Source organism: Taudactylus pleione, unplaced genomic scaffold (assembly GCF_031769625.1).
Source record: "Taudactylus pleione unplaced genomic scaffold, aTauple2 ptg000386l, whole genome shotgun sequence".
In the NCBI taxonomy this organism is placed as follows: Eukaryota; Metazoa; Chordata; class Amphibia; order Anura; family Myobatrachidae; genus Taudactylus; species Taudactylus pleione.
In genome coordinates this window covers 11,591,370-11,605,795 of record NW_028284787.1, presented here as the reverse complement: position 1 = coordinate 11,605,795, position 14,426 = coordinate 11,591,370, and the positions used below count along the sequence as shown (strand labels likewise).

The window sequence follows — 14,426 nt, the reverse complement described above, 5'->3', positions numbered from 1 at the left end:
TCACTCTCCTCTCCGCTCTCTTCGTTCAACTAAGGCACACTACCTTTCATGCCAGCTGATTATTTCCTCCCACTCCCGCCTCCAAGATTTTGCCCGCACTGCTCCCCACCTCTGGAACTCTCTCCCACTCCCCATCAGACTCTCCACCTCTTTGCAATCCTTCAAACGGGCTCTCAAGACCCATTATTTCATCAAAGCCTTCCAGCTATCATTCTAACTCCCTGATACATACACCTTCCTCCCCATCGGTGTCACCCCTATTTGTCTTCCCCTTCCCTTTTAGAATGTAAGCTCTTTTGAGCAGGGCCCTCTACCCTCTTGTATTTCTCCCTACTTTAGTTTCATCTACTTCTTACTCACTACTAGGGCACCTAACACTTGGTTGCTTATGCTCTTTTACTTATCTGGGTGTTATGGTCACTAATGTAGCAATATATATTATCCATGTCCTGGTCCTGTATTGTATTGTTCTGTAAATCGCTTGTCTACAACTTGTTTATGTGCTTTGTAAGGCGCTGCAGAACATTTATGGCACCATATAAATAAATGATAATAATAATAATGAGCTTCCTGAAAATCTTCAAGCCGAGAATGTAGCTACACTGACGCCTGCCTGATGGTTTTATCATCCAGCTGAGGATGCAGCTATAACTATATACGGCAGATGCCTCTCACCGGATTTATAAATGTGATTATGCGGTGGGAAAAGACAGATCCTGCTACACATGGGATATCAGATCCCCGATGCACTGTCCCATTACATTGATGATGAGGTGTGGTCAGGTGTACGCTCTTATTCCAGGAGACGGGCTTCCCCGCACATTGCTGTTTTACCAGGGGCGAGGTGAGAACTAGTGCTGTCTGCCAAGCCGGGAGCTTCCAGCTGTTAATCTGGAGAGGTGGTGGAATAAAGCAAACTTCAATCGTAAACTGCCGCAGTGGAGAGTGCCAAAGTCTTTGCTACTAACTATCATCTTACTGGCCCCCAGTGAGAGTATGGAGTACAGTGATTGACACAATTAAGTGCAAAAATATAAAACATCCTTGCTTCTGCTGGATATATTTGTGTGCTGCACACCACCAACCATCTATTCAGGTACTACCTGTTTATCTAACCTTAGCTGGATTTGGACATGAATATAGGTGTCTCCATGATTTCTTGTCTTCTTTATATCGCAGACTGGAATGGACTATAAAAAGAAGCAATAAGCTATTTAAATTGTGGTGCTTATAAACAGCTAAACTCAAGTGAAGAATTAACATTGTTCATCATTTTTGTCAGGTTTGCACCATCGGATACAGACTTGTTACTCTGTCAAAACCATTTAATTATTAATTGTGGTATTCATACTATACAACATTCTTTATTAATCCCACATCAGTGTAATTTTTTTATGTATTCATTTTTGTTTTTATTTTTAATTGATTATATGTACTAAATTGGTATATTATTTATTATTAACCTATTTATGGCATAACTGTTTTTTATATATTATTTTTGACACATGGTTATTGATATTATCATTTTTATGCATACTTATTGATTTGGGTTGTCCACAGCGCTGTTATTTTTTCTTTTGTTTTTCACTTTTGGTTAGCTACCTTTTAACAGCAGCGTAGAACCATAATTTTGTTTTTATATTTGTGTATAGTAGAAATCCTATTTTTCCGCATCTGTGGCTTTTTTTTCTTTTTCGCTGGTTAGCATTTGACTAACATTCAGACTGACTGAAGCTTGAAGGTACAGTATATAATATGTCGAAGTCAAATAATTGCATGCGACCGCAATTCAACTGTTATTGGACGATTTGGTCATCCGCTGTCTGATTTACTGTATGTTGGTACAATCCATGACGCACCATTGCGTGAGCACGCACCCAGTGTGAACACGTATCCACACATTCGCACAACACTAAATAGCGAATAATATACAACACTCTAACACTGACAAACACAATATTCATGCAGGGTTTAGTTAGCAATGAGAAACAGCTTCTGTATACATGTCTGAGAAAAGTATACTGTAAGTGTTTTACATATAAATTGAGAAGCCCCGCATACAAGACAAGTATGGCTGTGGCAATTGAAATATAACCCAGACACTGATATGCACAATTGAATTTGTCTGAATGAGAAGTTAGAAAACAATGGTCAGAGGTTTGCTTAAGAAGTACTGGCAAGTGTATTCTAAATAGGCAGAGAAAAAACCTTTGAATTAGCTATCAGTTGAAGTGGCAACGGCAGTCAGCTGGGGGTCTCCACCCTGATTGAAAGTGAACCTAGCTGCTTGTAACACCTTGCACTGTAGTTTTAAAATATGTTAGAAAGGGATAATATATATATTAAATCCATCACAAATACACAGAATTGCATAACACACACATAGACTTACATGCATAACACACACACATAGACTTACATGCATACACACATTAAATAAAACATATAAATATATAAATCAAAGCGCAAAACACATAAACGCACCACACATATTAGCAAAACTACGCAATATTCTTACACTTACTCATTGCACACTTACATAAAAAGGATCCCTAGCATTAAGGTTAATATTCAAGGTTTTATTCATTATTAAGTATGTAATAAAGCGACTGTATTTTAAGATCTCAGGTTTAGTATATGATAAGCAGACCGTGCTTGGTGCTATTCTAAACTACTGTTTATTAACAGACTTCCGGTTCCATCAGTGAGTAAATCACAACATGTGTCTGGGAATTATAGATCACTGTGAGATAGGCATTAAAATGTACTCTGTAATGCAGCCAGTTTAGACTTGTTCTTCAGTGGAAAAATGGACACAAACAGCTGTTGGAAGTTGGACTGTGATCACACAAACTGACCTATGAACTGCATCGTAACAGGAGAACCAGGATGGAGAACCAGTGGGATTATGCCAATTTGTTCTATGGTAATGCCTATCTCTGTAAGGGTTTATATGCAAGCTCCCTGACCCTGCTAGGCAGTCATCTTTTCTTTGCTGTTGACGGAGGTTTCATAATTGATGCCGGGAATCTGGATTCAGAGCGCCTGCGTAATGTATTGACTGTACCTTGTTTATGTATGATCTTTTGCGCTAATTGTATTTAGATCACAGCGTGTAACTATCTTCTTTTTGATGAATAATATCCTTTTTGTGCTTCGGAACCACAATCCGAGTCTGGAAAGCAATTATTTCTTGTTTGACTTACAACGCTAAATAGTGACATTTTAGAGTGTATAGATAGGTAGGAATCAATAAATAATATACAGCATTGGTATAGCTGGCAAGAGTGGCACCAAGGGGAAAAACAACTATCTTCATCATGTGTGCTATAGTTTGTCAGCAACAGGGTAGTCGTAGACTGCTACTAATTGATAATACTGTGTATACTGTAGTTATCAGATCAAGCAGTAATTATTTGCACTTGTTCAACAAACTGACAAAAAACTATACAAGTCAAAATGCGAATTAGGGAAAGTCTGAGGGAGTGGAGATTCAAACAGGAGAATGAAGGGCTAGTAGAGGGCATATGTGATAATGGTATTTAACCTACTTGAGGTCTGCACCCACAGGTTGCACCCATTGCCATAGATAGTGGTTAGGGTGTGAGAACTAATGTCCCAATATTATGTTGATGTTGTTTTCCCTGTGCTTTCCCTGTGTTGTTCCAATTAATGCTTAGCAGTAAAGTACAGTAAATTTCCATTCATAAAATGGGTTCCGTGTGATTAGTTAACAGGCAAAATGACAATAATATAATACTGACTGGAGAATGCCAATAAAGCATTTTAACTGTGTTGGCATTATAACTTTAAACATGATGCTTTACCATCATGTTTAACGTTATAATGCAATATGGTTAAAATGCTTTATATAACATTACTACAGCATTGGCATTATCCCGTCGACATTCTAATTGTTGGCAGCATCACAGTCGACTATTTAACTACGGTACTTGCCCATAAAATCCAGAATAAATTGAAATAAAAAATAAAACACTCACTGAATAGATTTTAGCTGCAAGTTTTTTAGACTACTTAGTGCATGTATTTTTGTCAGGAACAGGATGATTTTTTTTATATTTATCTTCAGGGTCAAAATATATAAAGTAGTATCTTGTAGTCTGACTCTGGGACAACTTGTTTGCTATTTGAATAAAAGCTGTAAATCTGGAGAAACACCTTTGTCAGTAGGTTTCCTGAATGCTGAAATCTGCAGTTGGCTGTCTTGATCAGTAGATTATTATTATTATTATTATTATTATTATTATTATTATTATTATTTTTGTATATTGCCACCCTATAAAAGAAATTCACAACATTTGCACTTTTAGTGTGAAAATGTACATTTATTGTTTTTCCAGCATATTACAATACACATTAATCAACAAAGGCAACAATAATTTACAAAAGGAAGAATATTTAATCATTAATAGCAGCATAGTGTTAACATTGTAAGAAATACACACACATAGATAAAATATATAAAAGTAGCAGCAATCTGTATTACCTGACAGAAAGCCAGGTAACTTCTGAGTTTCTAAATGTAGTTTCAAAATGTAGCAAAAATGTTTACATCAGTATATTTTTTCTCTACACCAGAAACCATAGATATATAAAGGATCACAAAACTGTGGGCCTGATTCAGATTTGGGAATAGACTAAGATACAGCAAGTAACCTTGTACCAGGATAAACCATGTTGCTATGCAAGGGGTGCAAATATATTTATTATTTTTGCATGTGGGTTCAACACTGGCTGCTTTTGCATGTAGCCCACAAATGCTGGACAGCTTTATTCTTACACTGCAATTTAATTTGCGCTAGGACACACCTCTCCCAAATCTAAATTTCTCTGCACATTTTAAATCTGCCCCACCTGCAGTGCAACATGGTTTTACCAAGATGCACAGTTATTTGCTCTATCTTACTCTGTTTCCAAATCTGAATCAGGCCCCGTGATGTGAAACTAATGTATAAAATAAATGATATTAGATAATCACAGCTGGTTTTTTTAGTTTTTTTTTCTTTTACAATTTTGTATAAAACAGCAAAAACACTTGTATCAGACAGGAGATATGGAATGCCAAACAAAGTAAAATATAGAATTTGTTGCTTTTACTTATAGCACATATGCTATTTACATTTATTATATTAAAGATTGCAAACTTCATATTATTTGAATTTATTGGTATATAAGTGCTGCACTGCAATATTTATAAGTATATTGCTTGTTGATAATCTACCTACATTGAATTTTTATCATAAGTCAAATGTGTGCACTTGCCATTCATTTTAAATGTATTCAGAGGCTAGTTTCATTTCCAGGAGCAATACTGGCAGAATATAAACAGATACGGATGAAAAGCGTAAAAATAATTGTATTTAGTAAAAATTGCAGGAGGTCAACTACAAACAAATAAATTAATTAGTCAGATGAAGTAAGAATTTTGCACACCATTGCATAAGTACCTTGTGTTAAGGTTTATTGTGTGAGAAAATTAATTATTAAATATGCTAATTGTTCTTTTTCACAAATAACACCTTAAAATGTGGCTTGGTGGAACTTTTTATGGAAGAAAACATTTTTAAACACATTTTTAAAAAGGGACCTAATAAATAAATAATACTATAGTATGCTCTAAAACTTATATTGCTCATATTTCTGTTTATATACATGTCTGTAAACTTGTTAATTGATTTAGTATAGCGAGGAGGTATAACTAAACAATGTACATCAAACAACATATGAAAACTGTATGCTTTTCAAATTAAATAAATGTTAATTATATTTAATTTACATATAACCTTAAACAACTAAATTTTTCTATAATACCACTGTAAATTAAGTAACTACTGATCTTCAGATTAAACATCATTCTATGGGGCGCTTGAGATTTTCTGGTTCACTGATGGCATTTAGGTAATCACCAGGAATAGCCATTTGTCTCAAAGAACTGTGGGCCTGATTCAGACCTGGTAGCAAGCGCTGAGCGCTCGCAACTTAGTCGATGTTTGCCCACTGGGCATGTTCACGACGGAGCTGGATCCGTCGTGCGCATGCGCAAGACCCGGCTAGCAACGGGTGCTCCGTCGCTCCGGGTCCACCAAAGGGGGCGAGCTGTCAATGGTGAGTGACAGCTCGCCCCATTTGGTAGGCGGCAGGGGGTGTGGCTGGCCAAACTGAGGCGTTCCCGAAGGAACGCCTGCTGTTTGTGGGTGGCCCCACTGACATCACCAGTGATGTCAGTGAGAGAGCTTACGGCTCTATTAGAGCCAGAAGCTCTCTGGGGCTTGCGGCCATGAGACCCTACCACAAGGGTCTCGTCGCAAGCCCGATGGTCGCGATGGTCTTGACCATCGTGACCATCAACCTGGCCACTCGCAATAGCTGTGGGTGGTCACCCACAGCTATGCAAGCGGCCAGGAGGCCGAACAAAACAAAACAAAAAAATGCCCTGATTCAGAGCGAGCGCTCGTTCAGTGCGTCCATCTCTGAATCAGGCCCTGTGTTCAATCTGTTCAAAGTAGTAGCCTGATGGTCTACCTGAAGTAGATATGTTACTTTATGTTTATGTAGATATATTAATTGATGTTTACTAGCTGAAAACTATGAAATATACAAGTTTTTGGTTTTAATTAATAATATGTCTATAGAATGTATTACATATTTGGGAGTGTTTAAACACTAACATGTGAGGCTGTTTTTCTGGAGTAAAATTTGTAGGGAAAAAAAAACTTGAGAATATGCTCACTAAAAATGGGGTAAATTTACTAACTGGTATGCAGTGATAAGTTTTGTCATTATCATAGCAAACGTGAATAATATATACAGTAGACACATTTATATGAGTTGCAGAGGCATTAACTGCATATTGATAAAGAAAGTTACCTTAACTTCTGCTTCTCAAACTAGTACATTTATATAGCTAGTAGTCAAAGTAAATTGCATGAGCCTTAAGTCCTATTAGTAAATCTCCCTATAATTATATTTTTAGTAACTACATTACAAAATGTATTAGCTTAATTTTAACACATTTTTTCTACGATAAAAATTGCTAAAAAGTGTCTGAATATATTGCTGTAATAAATAAATTTTAAATTTTTTGAATCTTTTTACAACTATTTTGTAATAATGGCCTGAGAAAAGCAACATATACACACATCCAAAGAAATAAAGAATTTGTAATATTTACTTGAATATATCAATCCTTATATATATTTTTGTATACATTTTGCCGTATGGATATAATTATTTGTTGTTTATAAAAAATGTTCACTGAGGATAAGATCAAACAATATAAAAAATGTGTAATATTTTGTTGAATATATTATTCCTTTTACAATATATATATATTGTAATGTATTCTAAATTATATATATTCATATATAGCAAATATATCTGGAAATAAGTAGTTATATCTTCTTTTTTCACTTTATGAACTACTGCTAAAATTGTACTATTGGCATATGTTAATTATATCAATGTTTAGAGAGCTGCAACCAGATAGTTGGACAAAATTACCATGGTTATGCAAAGAGATATGAAGTAAACTAGAAACATCATTTAAAGTAGTTAATGCATGGTACCTCCATGCTATGTTCTCTAGAAATTACAGTGTCTAAAACTGATTAAAAAAAAATTGATGCAGGGTTGCGCCAAACTGCAGTTTATTGTTGACTTATGGTGGAGTTTTTAGAACATGAAGCTTTAAGTTTTTCTCCTCCAGAGTGAAACGCTTTCAACAAACAGTAGTTGTTAGTCTCAGCAGAAGTATATAGCAAATTGAATTACCATATATTTAAAGAGCATATATATAGTAATTATATATAAAGTAACACTTTCTAGTACAGCAGCTAACATGTCCATATAATTTAAAAAGAAATATCTCCTATACAATTACATAAGAAAGAAAATACTGACAAAAATTAAAAATGATGTATACAACAAAAATATTTACTTACATTTATATTTTGGTTCTTAAACGAGTGTATTGATATCATAGTTCAATAACAGCACACAGTAGTAAAAATATAATTTATGTGTTAAATAAGTGGTTTGATTTACTTTTTGTAATTTGTTTTAAAAATAGTGTAAATATATAGAAAGTAATATTGTATTTATAAATAGTTATGAAAAAAATATATAATAAAATGGAAGAAAGGTTTAAAATATTTCTCAGAATAAATAGTTCAGAATTTGTACACAAATAATATAGAATACACATAACTAGGGATGTTTGAACCTATTCTTGTGTGTTCAGGTACTGCTGGCAGTTCAGTTCCCCTCTAATTTCAGGAGAACCTGAAATTTTCTTTCCAGTTAATGGGTAGACACACCAACATTTTCCACGTTCTCCATCTAAAGCGGTTTCACACTAAACAAAATAAATAATGATATTTAGAAATTTTGACACAACCACATAATAAAGACAAGATGAGTAAATCAATTCAGCACAAGTTTGTTAAGCTCACAGATGGTGGGCAATGCAATTGAGCGCAAGTTTGTTAAGTTCACGGATGAGTGTCCAGAGCTATTCAATTTCCCAGCACTTAAGTTGGGAGATGCAGTTTACTGTGACTAATGCTTGGGGCTCAGTTGTGGTAAACTGAATCTTTCAACTTAAGTGCCGGGCGTGATGCTGTTACTGCACACGGTAACAACCAGACTAGTCCTGAGGCACAAGTCATGAATTTACAGTGTAGGCAATTGAATAACTCCAGGCACTCATCCTGGGAGCTTAACAAACTTCAGCTGAATTGAATCCCCCCCTAATGTTTGCATATTTGTATGAATACAGCAAGTTACAATTTTGTGAAATCAGATTCTATCAAATCAATCAATAAGATTGTACCTGTTTGCTGTGGTAGAAGCCATTTCTGTTACAGTTGGGAATGTGAAATCTATATATATCTTCTCCAGTTCTTTGCTGAATCCGAGTCAGTCTGTCCATTGTTTTGTAGAGGTCTTTCTGGCATGGCCCCTAAAAAAACAAATTAAAAACATTAAAATTGTGTACTATGCTTTTTACAAATATAATATTTTTAATATGTATTCATATGAGTTTCTGCAATCTTCTGACCAGTAGACAATAATTTCCTAATTCATATGGGAGATTAATGATTTCTGGTAATCAACGGGCTTGCTCTGACAAACAATAGACATGTTCTTTCTAGAGATAGACGAGATAACTGCTGACAATTTAATTCAGCACAAGTTTTGTGTGGTTTTGGTAACTTTGTACATCTGTGTCACATGACTAATCTGGAAAGTATTCCATATTGAAGTGCATTACCATAAATGGAGGTAAAACAAACCTGCATAAGAAGTTAGCCTATTACAGCAACTTACCTTACAATGGGGCTTGCAGACAATTTACATGGTGTGATAATATAGTATGTCATTATCTGTTTGCAGGTCAAGGTGAAATTCCTCCACCAAAAATCCTACTCTTGTTTCCGGTTATGAATATAACTATATTATGTGTTAATTTGCTAGTGCAGCTTAGTCATAGAAGGAAAACGTTGCTTTACACTGCTTTACACAACGAACCATATCTAAAATTACATTGTGTAGTGTAGATATTTGTTTTACTTTTACAAAAACTTTCTAGATACAATCCCTGGGCCTGATTCAGCAGACGACAGACTTGCAAAGCCGCACACAAGCATCTTTGCAATTCCGTCCTTTGCAGAGCCGTAAGTAGACTTTTTGGTGCCCTGTGCCAGAAAGAGCATTGGCACCCCCCTCATTGTGTCCTCATTTTTCAAAGGGACATAATGCACCCAAAAAAGGGGAATAGCCTCATGGAGAAAGGCCAGGGAAGAGATAGGGGAGTCCAGGAGATGCTGGGAATTAAATAAGAGGAAGCTACAAGTGAGAATGATAATAAACAGAAATTTGAAAGGCCCAAACAGTGCCCCCGGAACTGTGGTGCCCTGTGCGATGGCACCGGCCACACTACCCTAGCTACGGCCCTGTCAGGAGGTGTCTGACACCTCCTGCTGCATCTGCGATCCCAGCACTGAGACCAAGGTCAAGCCTCAGCTTATGCAGGCTGGATGGCAAGTGAGGACAGGAATATGTGTCCATGGATGCAGACTTTGACCTTGCCACTCTTGGAAACAAGGGTGACACGTTTGTCAGGGAGGCCCTCTGTCTATTCACTAATGTCATAAATTATAATTATCTGACTCATTACCATGCTTTTCTGAAGGTAATTGAACTATATGTTTCTACAGATTTTACTATGTTATTGTTATTATTTTTGTACTATATTATTTTTTAGCACCTTACCTGTTGCTCTTTCATCTTCTTTCGATCAAAAAGCTTTTTAGCCTTTATACGTTCATATACAGTGATCGCATTCCATGCATCAAACTTGTCATAGCCATCAGGAAATAATCTAAGGAGTGGTGTGATCTGGTCTTGTGAAAGGTCGCTGCTTTCTGGAGCTGCAATTTCATGTTCTGAGTAGTCCTTTACTTCTAAAAAGATATTTTACAATGTATTAATTTCTATTACTTACATAATTGCATTAGGAATGTGAACATTTAATTGCCACTGTTACTGGGATGCTCTTCCAAAAAGGTCACGTTGTCTCAAGCAAGCACAGGTGAATCAATCTATTTGACTGTGTATACCACTTGTCATCATACATGTGAATCCTCAAAATATTAGCAGCTGGGTGTACTTCCATCACTAAAGTTCTGCTCTATTATTTTCTTAACCCACTATATTTTTTTAAACTTGTCTTTGAGTAGCAGCTTATTAAATGTAATTAATCTAAAATATTTTTATGTTTACATTTTTGCTATGTATCTTTCTATTTATAATTCTCCTGTAAGAGATGAATGGGAAAGCTGCAATATCACATTAATTGGCGGAATCCATTGATCATCAATCAGAGGAGCATCCATCAACTAGGGAACACTTTTATATTGGAATGTCACAATTGTGGAATTATGGGCATCCTCCACAGAAAAAAAAATGAAAAGAGGAAAATAAACATTTCACCTTTAAAATTGTATTAAGTTCTATTGCATTCACAAAATATATAAAATATGAAAGCAATAGTTTTCTCTTTTATATAAAAAAGTTCCACTATAAGAGCATGTAACAGATTAAAGAATTCTGAATTAACTGACTAACTAAATGCTGGTTCCCATTGTAGCATTCTTTATTTAAAATAAAATATTCTCTCTTTAAAAAGAAACTAAACTTGACTACTATAAGTATGACTTAAATACATCCGTGTTATGTCTAAAGTATATAAAAGAGACTTGTTATGACACTTTGATCTTTCACCTAGCTGATACAAGAAGTAGGACATAGGTCACAAAAACAAGCATCAATGTCAAGAAATTTATGTAAGTAATAATCAGGTGAAATTACAAACAGATTACACCCCACACAGATAAAACAGATGTTACACTATGTAATATAACTACTTCCTCCATACCGTTGTAGCCTAAAGCACTTCAAAATAATGATGGAGATTAATCCATCAATCTGACAGTTCAGTGTATATTAGCTTTAGAATAAATTCTGTAAAATGAGTTTAAAAAGTGAAGTCCACAGAAAATAAATTAATTGGGTTCCCTAACTCTTAATCTACTGTATATAAAATTCGTTTTTTTTATTTGAAAAAAAAAAAAACAGATAAACACACACTGTGATGTTGTGCTTATAATTTAAACAATTAAATATAAAAGGCTTACTATATGCCCCTGAAAAAAAGGCACAACTGACAAAATTATAATCTAACATAGTTTAATTTACATTTCACAGATATTTAGTTTGTGGAACAATTTAACAGTTAATATTTATATTTGTTATTATTAAAAATAATTTGTATGCGAAAAGAACCATTCATCATAATGCTATCTATGGCATTTTTGAAGTTTTATAGATCTAAACAAGTATTATTTCAAGAGCAAATAAAGCATGAAACTTCACTTACTTAATGCTTTTTTGTTAAACAAGCCACACTTTACCTGATTATTTTTGTGTAACATATTCCTATTATATTTTCATTTTTTCATACTGATTAATCACATTTTTTCCTACTGATTAATAATAAGTGCATTTTATGAACAGCTGCATTCATAGTCAAAATCATTTTAATTTTGTTAACAGAAAAAAAATACAGTGCTGGGTTCCAGAACAGAAAGTGCTTTGCTTTCTTTGAAAGTCCTTTTTAATGATGTATGTTAATGATTCTTAAAAATAATAAATAGCAGTATGATATAATATTATTATACATTACTCTGAGAAATCACCCTTTAGCATCTAAAGTTACTTGAATTCAATGAATATTTGAATATTTAAAAAAAAATAATAATAATAATTATTATATGATTGTCTTATGACAAGTCAAAAAAAGTCAAACAATATTAAAATGTAATATCCTTCATCCAATACTAACATCAATACATTATGTCTTTCCCACACTGATTTGCTGCATCAATCATATTAGAAGTATTTGTATTCTGCAAACTCACCTGTGGTATCAATAGCTCTCAGCTTTTCCAGGTCCTCTGCATCCATGCAGATTCCTTGTCCTCTTGTAAGTGCATACAGTGGTCTGGGCTCTCCTGGCTTTACATGACAACTAAGTGCTTTTCCACACCTTGCTGTGTACACCCCACAAGCCTCTCCTCGCTTCAATGCACAAGTCATACAGCACCCACAGCCTGATTCTCGTGCAAGCTCTGGGCATGTAGCAGGCACTTGTGGGCAAAGAGCTAATCTCTCTTCAGTGCACTGGGCACAATTCAATGGTTCTGCTACTGTAATCACTACTGCTATAAAAAGCAAAGAGGCTGGCAAAAGCCAAGTACAAGGAGTTATTGCTTTAGCCATGTTAAAATTACTCTGATTTAAGCAATCTATAGTAAGTGCTGTGTCTATATGCCTGACCAGTAGGACAGTTAAGTGATGTGAATTGTGAAGTCTTTGACTGTGTCTCAGGAAAGCTTCCTAAATAGCTGTGTGTCAGCACTGCTCCTCATATATATAATGCATTGCTGGGGCATTAATGTTTTACCTCAGATTAATCATTAGCCCTGAGGAATTATTTGTAAAACACTCTGTGATTGTTACTGCAATGTCTTTGCTTTGGGTGGTCACAACGCCCCCTGTAACCTTCCCTTTATAGTCTATTGCCTAACAGTGACGCCTAACTGCAAATATCTGCACAGAGCAAGTTTAGTTGTCAAAACAAAGCCTGAGAAAAAAATGTAACAAACTTAGTTTGATTTACAACTTCCTGCATAACAAGGAAATTACATTCCATCAACTTTAGACCCTCTTTAGAAATGTTTCAAAGTCACCTTTTTTAGGCAATGCAAAGTTAGGTTTGCTTGAGATAAGAAAGGGCACTGGTTGCAAACGAAACTTTTTTTTATTCAAAGAGGATGTGTTTGAAGTGGCATGAATAGATAGTAAACATGTGACGTCCATTGGCTATACTAACTTGTTTTGACCAACAGCAAATTCTTTCCTAATCCTCCTACGTAACCAAAGTGTTAATGTGTAATAGCCATGATCTACTGGAACAGATATACTTTTAAGTCAAGAAAAACAATTATCTAGTTTATTGGGTCATCCTACCTGAATTAAGTTACTATGTACTAGGTTTCTTATGTAATAGAATAAACTAAGATGACCTATTTAACATATTGTACAGTCCAATTTTGAAAATACCTATTGACTGAAAATAATCATCTAGACTCCAGTAACATAAGATATAACTGTCATGGAATATTGTTGTTCCTTTTAACTGTACATAATATAAACTATATTCACAGTAACTTTTACATCTATTTGATACTTGTAATAAAGCAAAACAGACAATTTCATACAAAAATGTATATTGTTAAGCACAAATTAAATATACTTTTAGTTACCAGTATAATTTAAGTTAGTTATAGTCTGTATGACAATACACATACACTATAGGATAGTTCTCTTTAATTTTTTGTACTTTGTATAATTTATGTATTAAATAGTGTCAAAACTATTTTTTTATTGTATTTGTATCCAACAATAAGTAAGAACCGTCTATTTTAAATCTGCGCCATTGCTACTACACCTTTTATGATCCATGATGACTTCAGAAGTGGACCATATTCCTACAACCATTTGTTATTTATGTTGGTCCCTGGGCCTGATTCACAGCCGCTCGTAAACGGCCGCTCGTTCGCTCCGAGCGATGTTTGCCCATCTGCGCATGCGTACGGATCGTTATACGCATGCGCGAACCAGTGAGTGCGGTCGAAATTCATGTGCTCGCAAAATAGCGAATGCCTGAAAATTTGAGTGACAGAAAGAGGCGTATGTGGGTGGTAACAGGGGAAGGTGCTTGAAAACGGGGAGTGGAGATCCGAACGCAGGCGTGCTTAAAGGTCAAAACGGGCATTTTATGG

At 35.1% G+C, this 14,426-nt stretch overlaps 1 protein-coding gene across 1 annotated transcript; it reads right to left on the bottom strand.

Moving 5' to 3' along the window:
* Positions 1–7,149: 7,149 nt before the first annotated feature.
* IGFBP1 (insulin like growth factor binding protein 1) lies at positions 7,150–13,105 on the bottom strand. The gene is made up of 4 exons (XM_088445717.1): positions 12,501–13,105; positions 10,294–10,484; positions 8,852–8,980; positions 7,150–8,374 (listed from the first exon to the last, which is right to left on the bottom strand). The coding sequence occupies exons 1-4, from the start codon at positions 12,859–12,861 to the stop codon at positions 8,243–8,245; spliced, it is 813 nt and encodes a 270-aa protein (XP_088301843.1). The 5' UTR covers positions 12,862–13,105; the 3' UTR covers positions 7,150–8,242.
* Between the last annotated feature and the right edge of the window lie 1,321 nt (positions 13,106–14,426).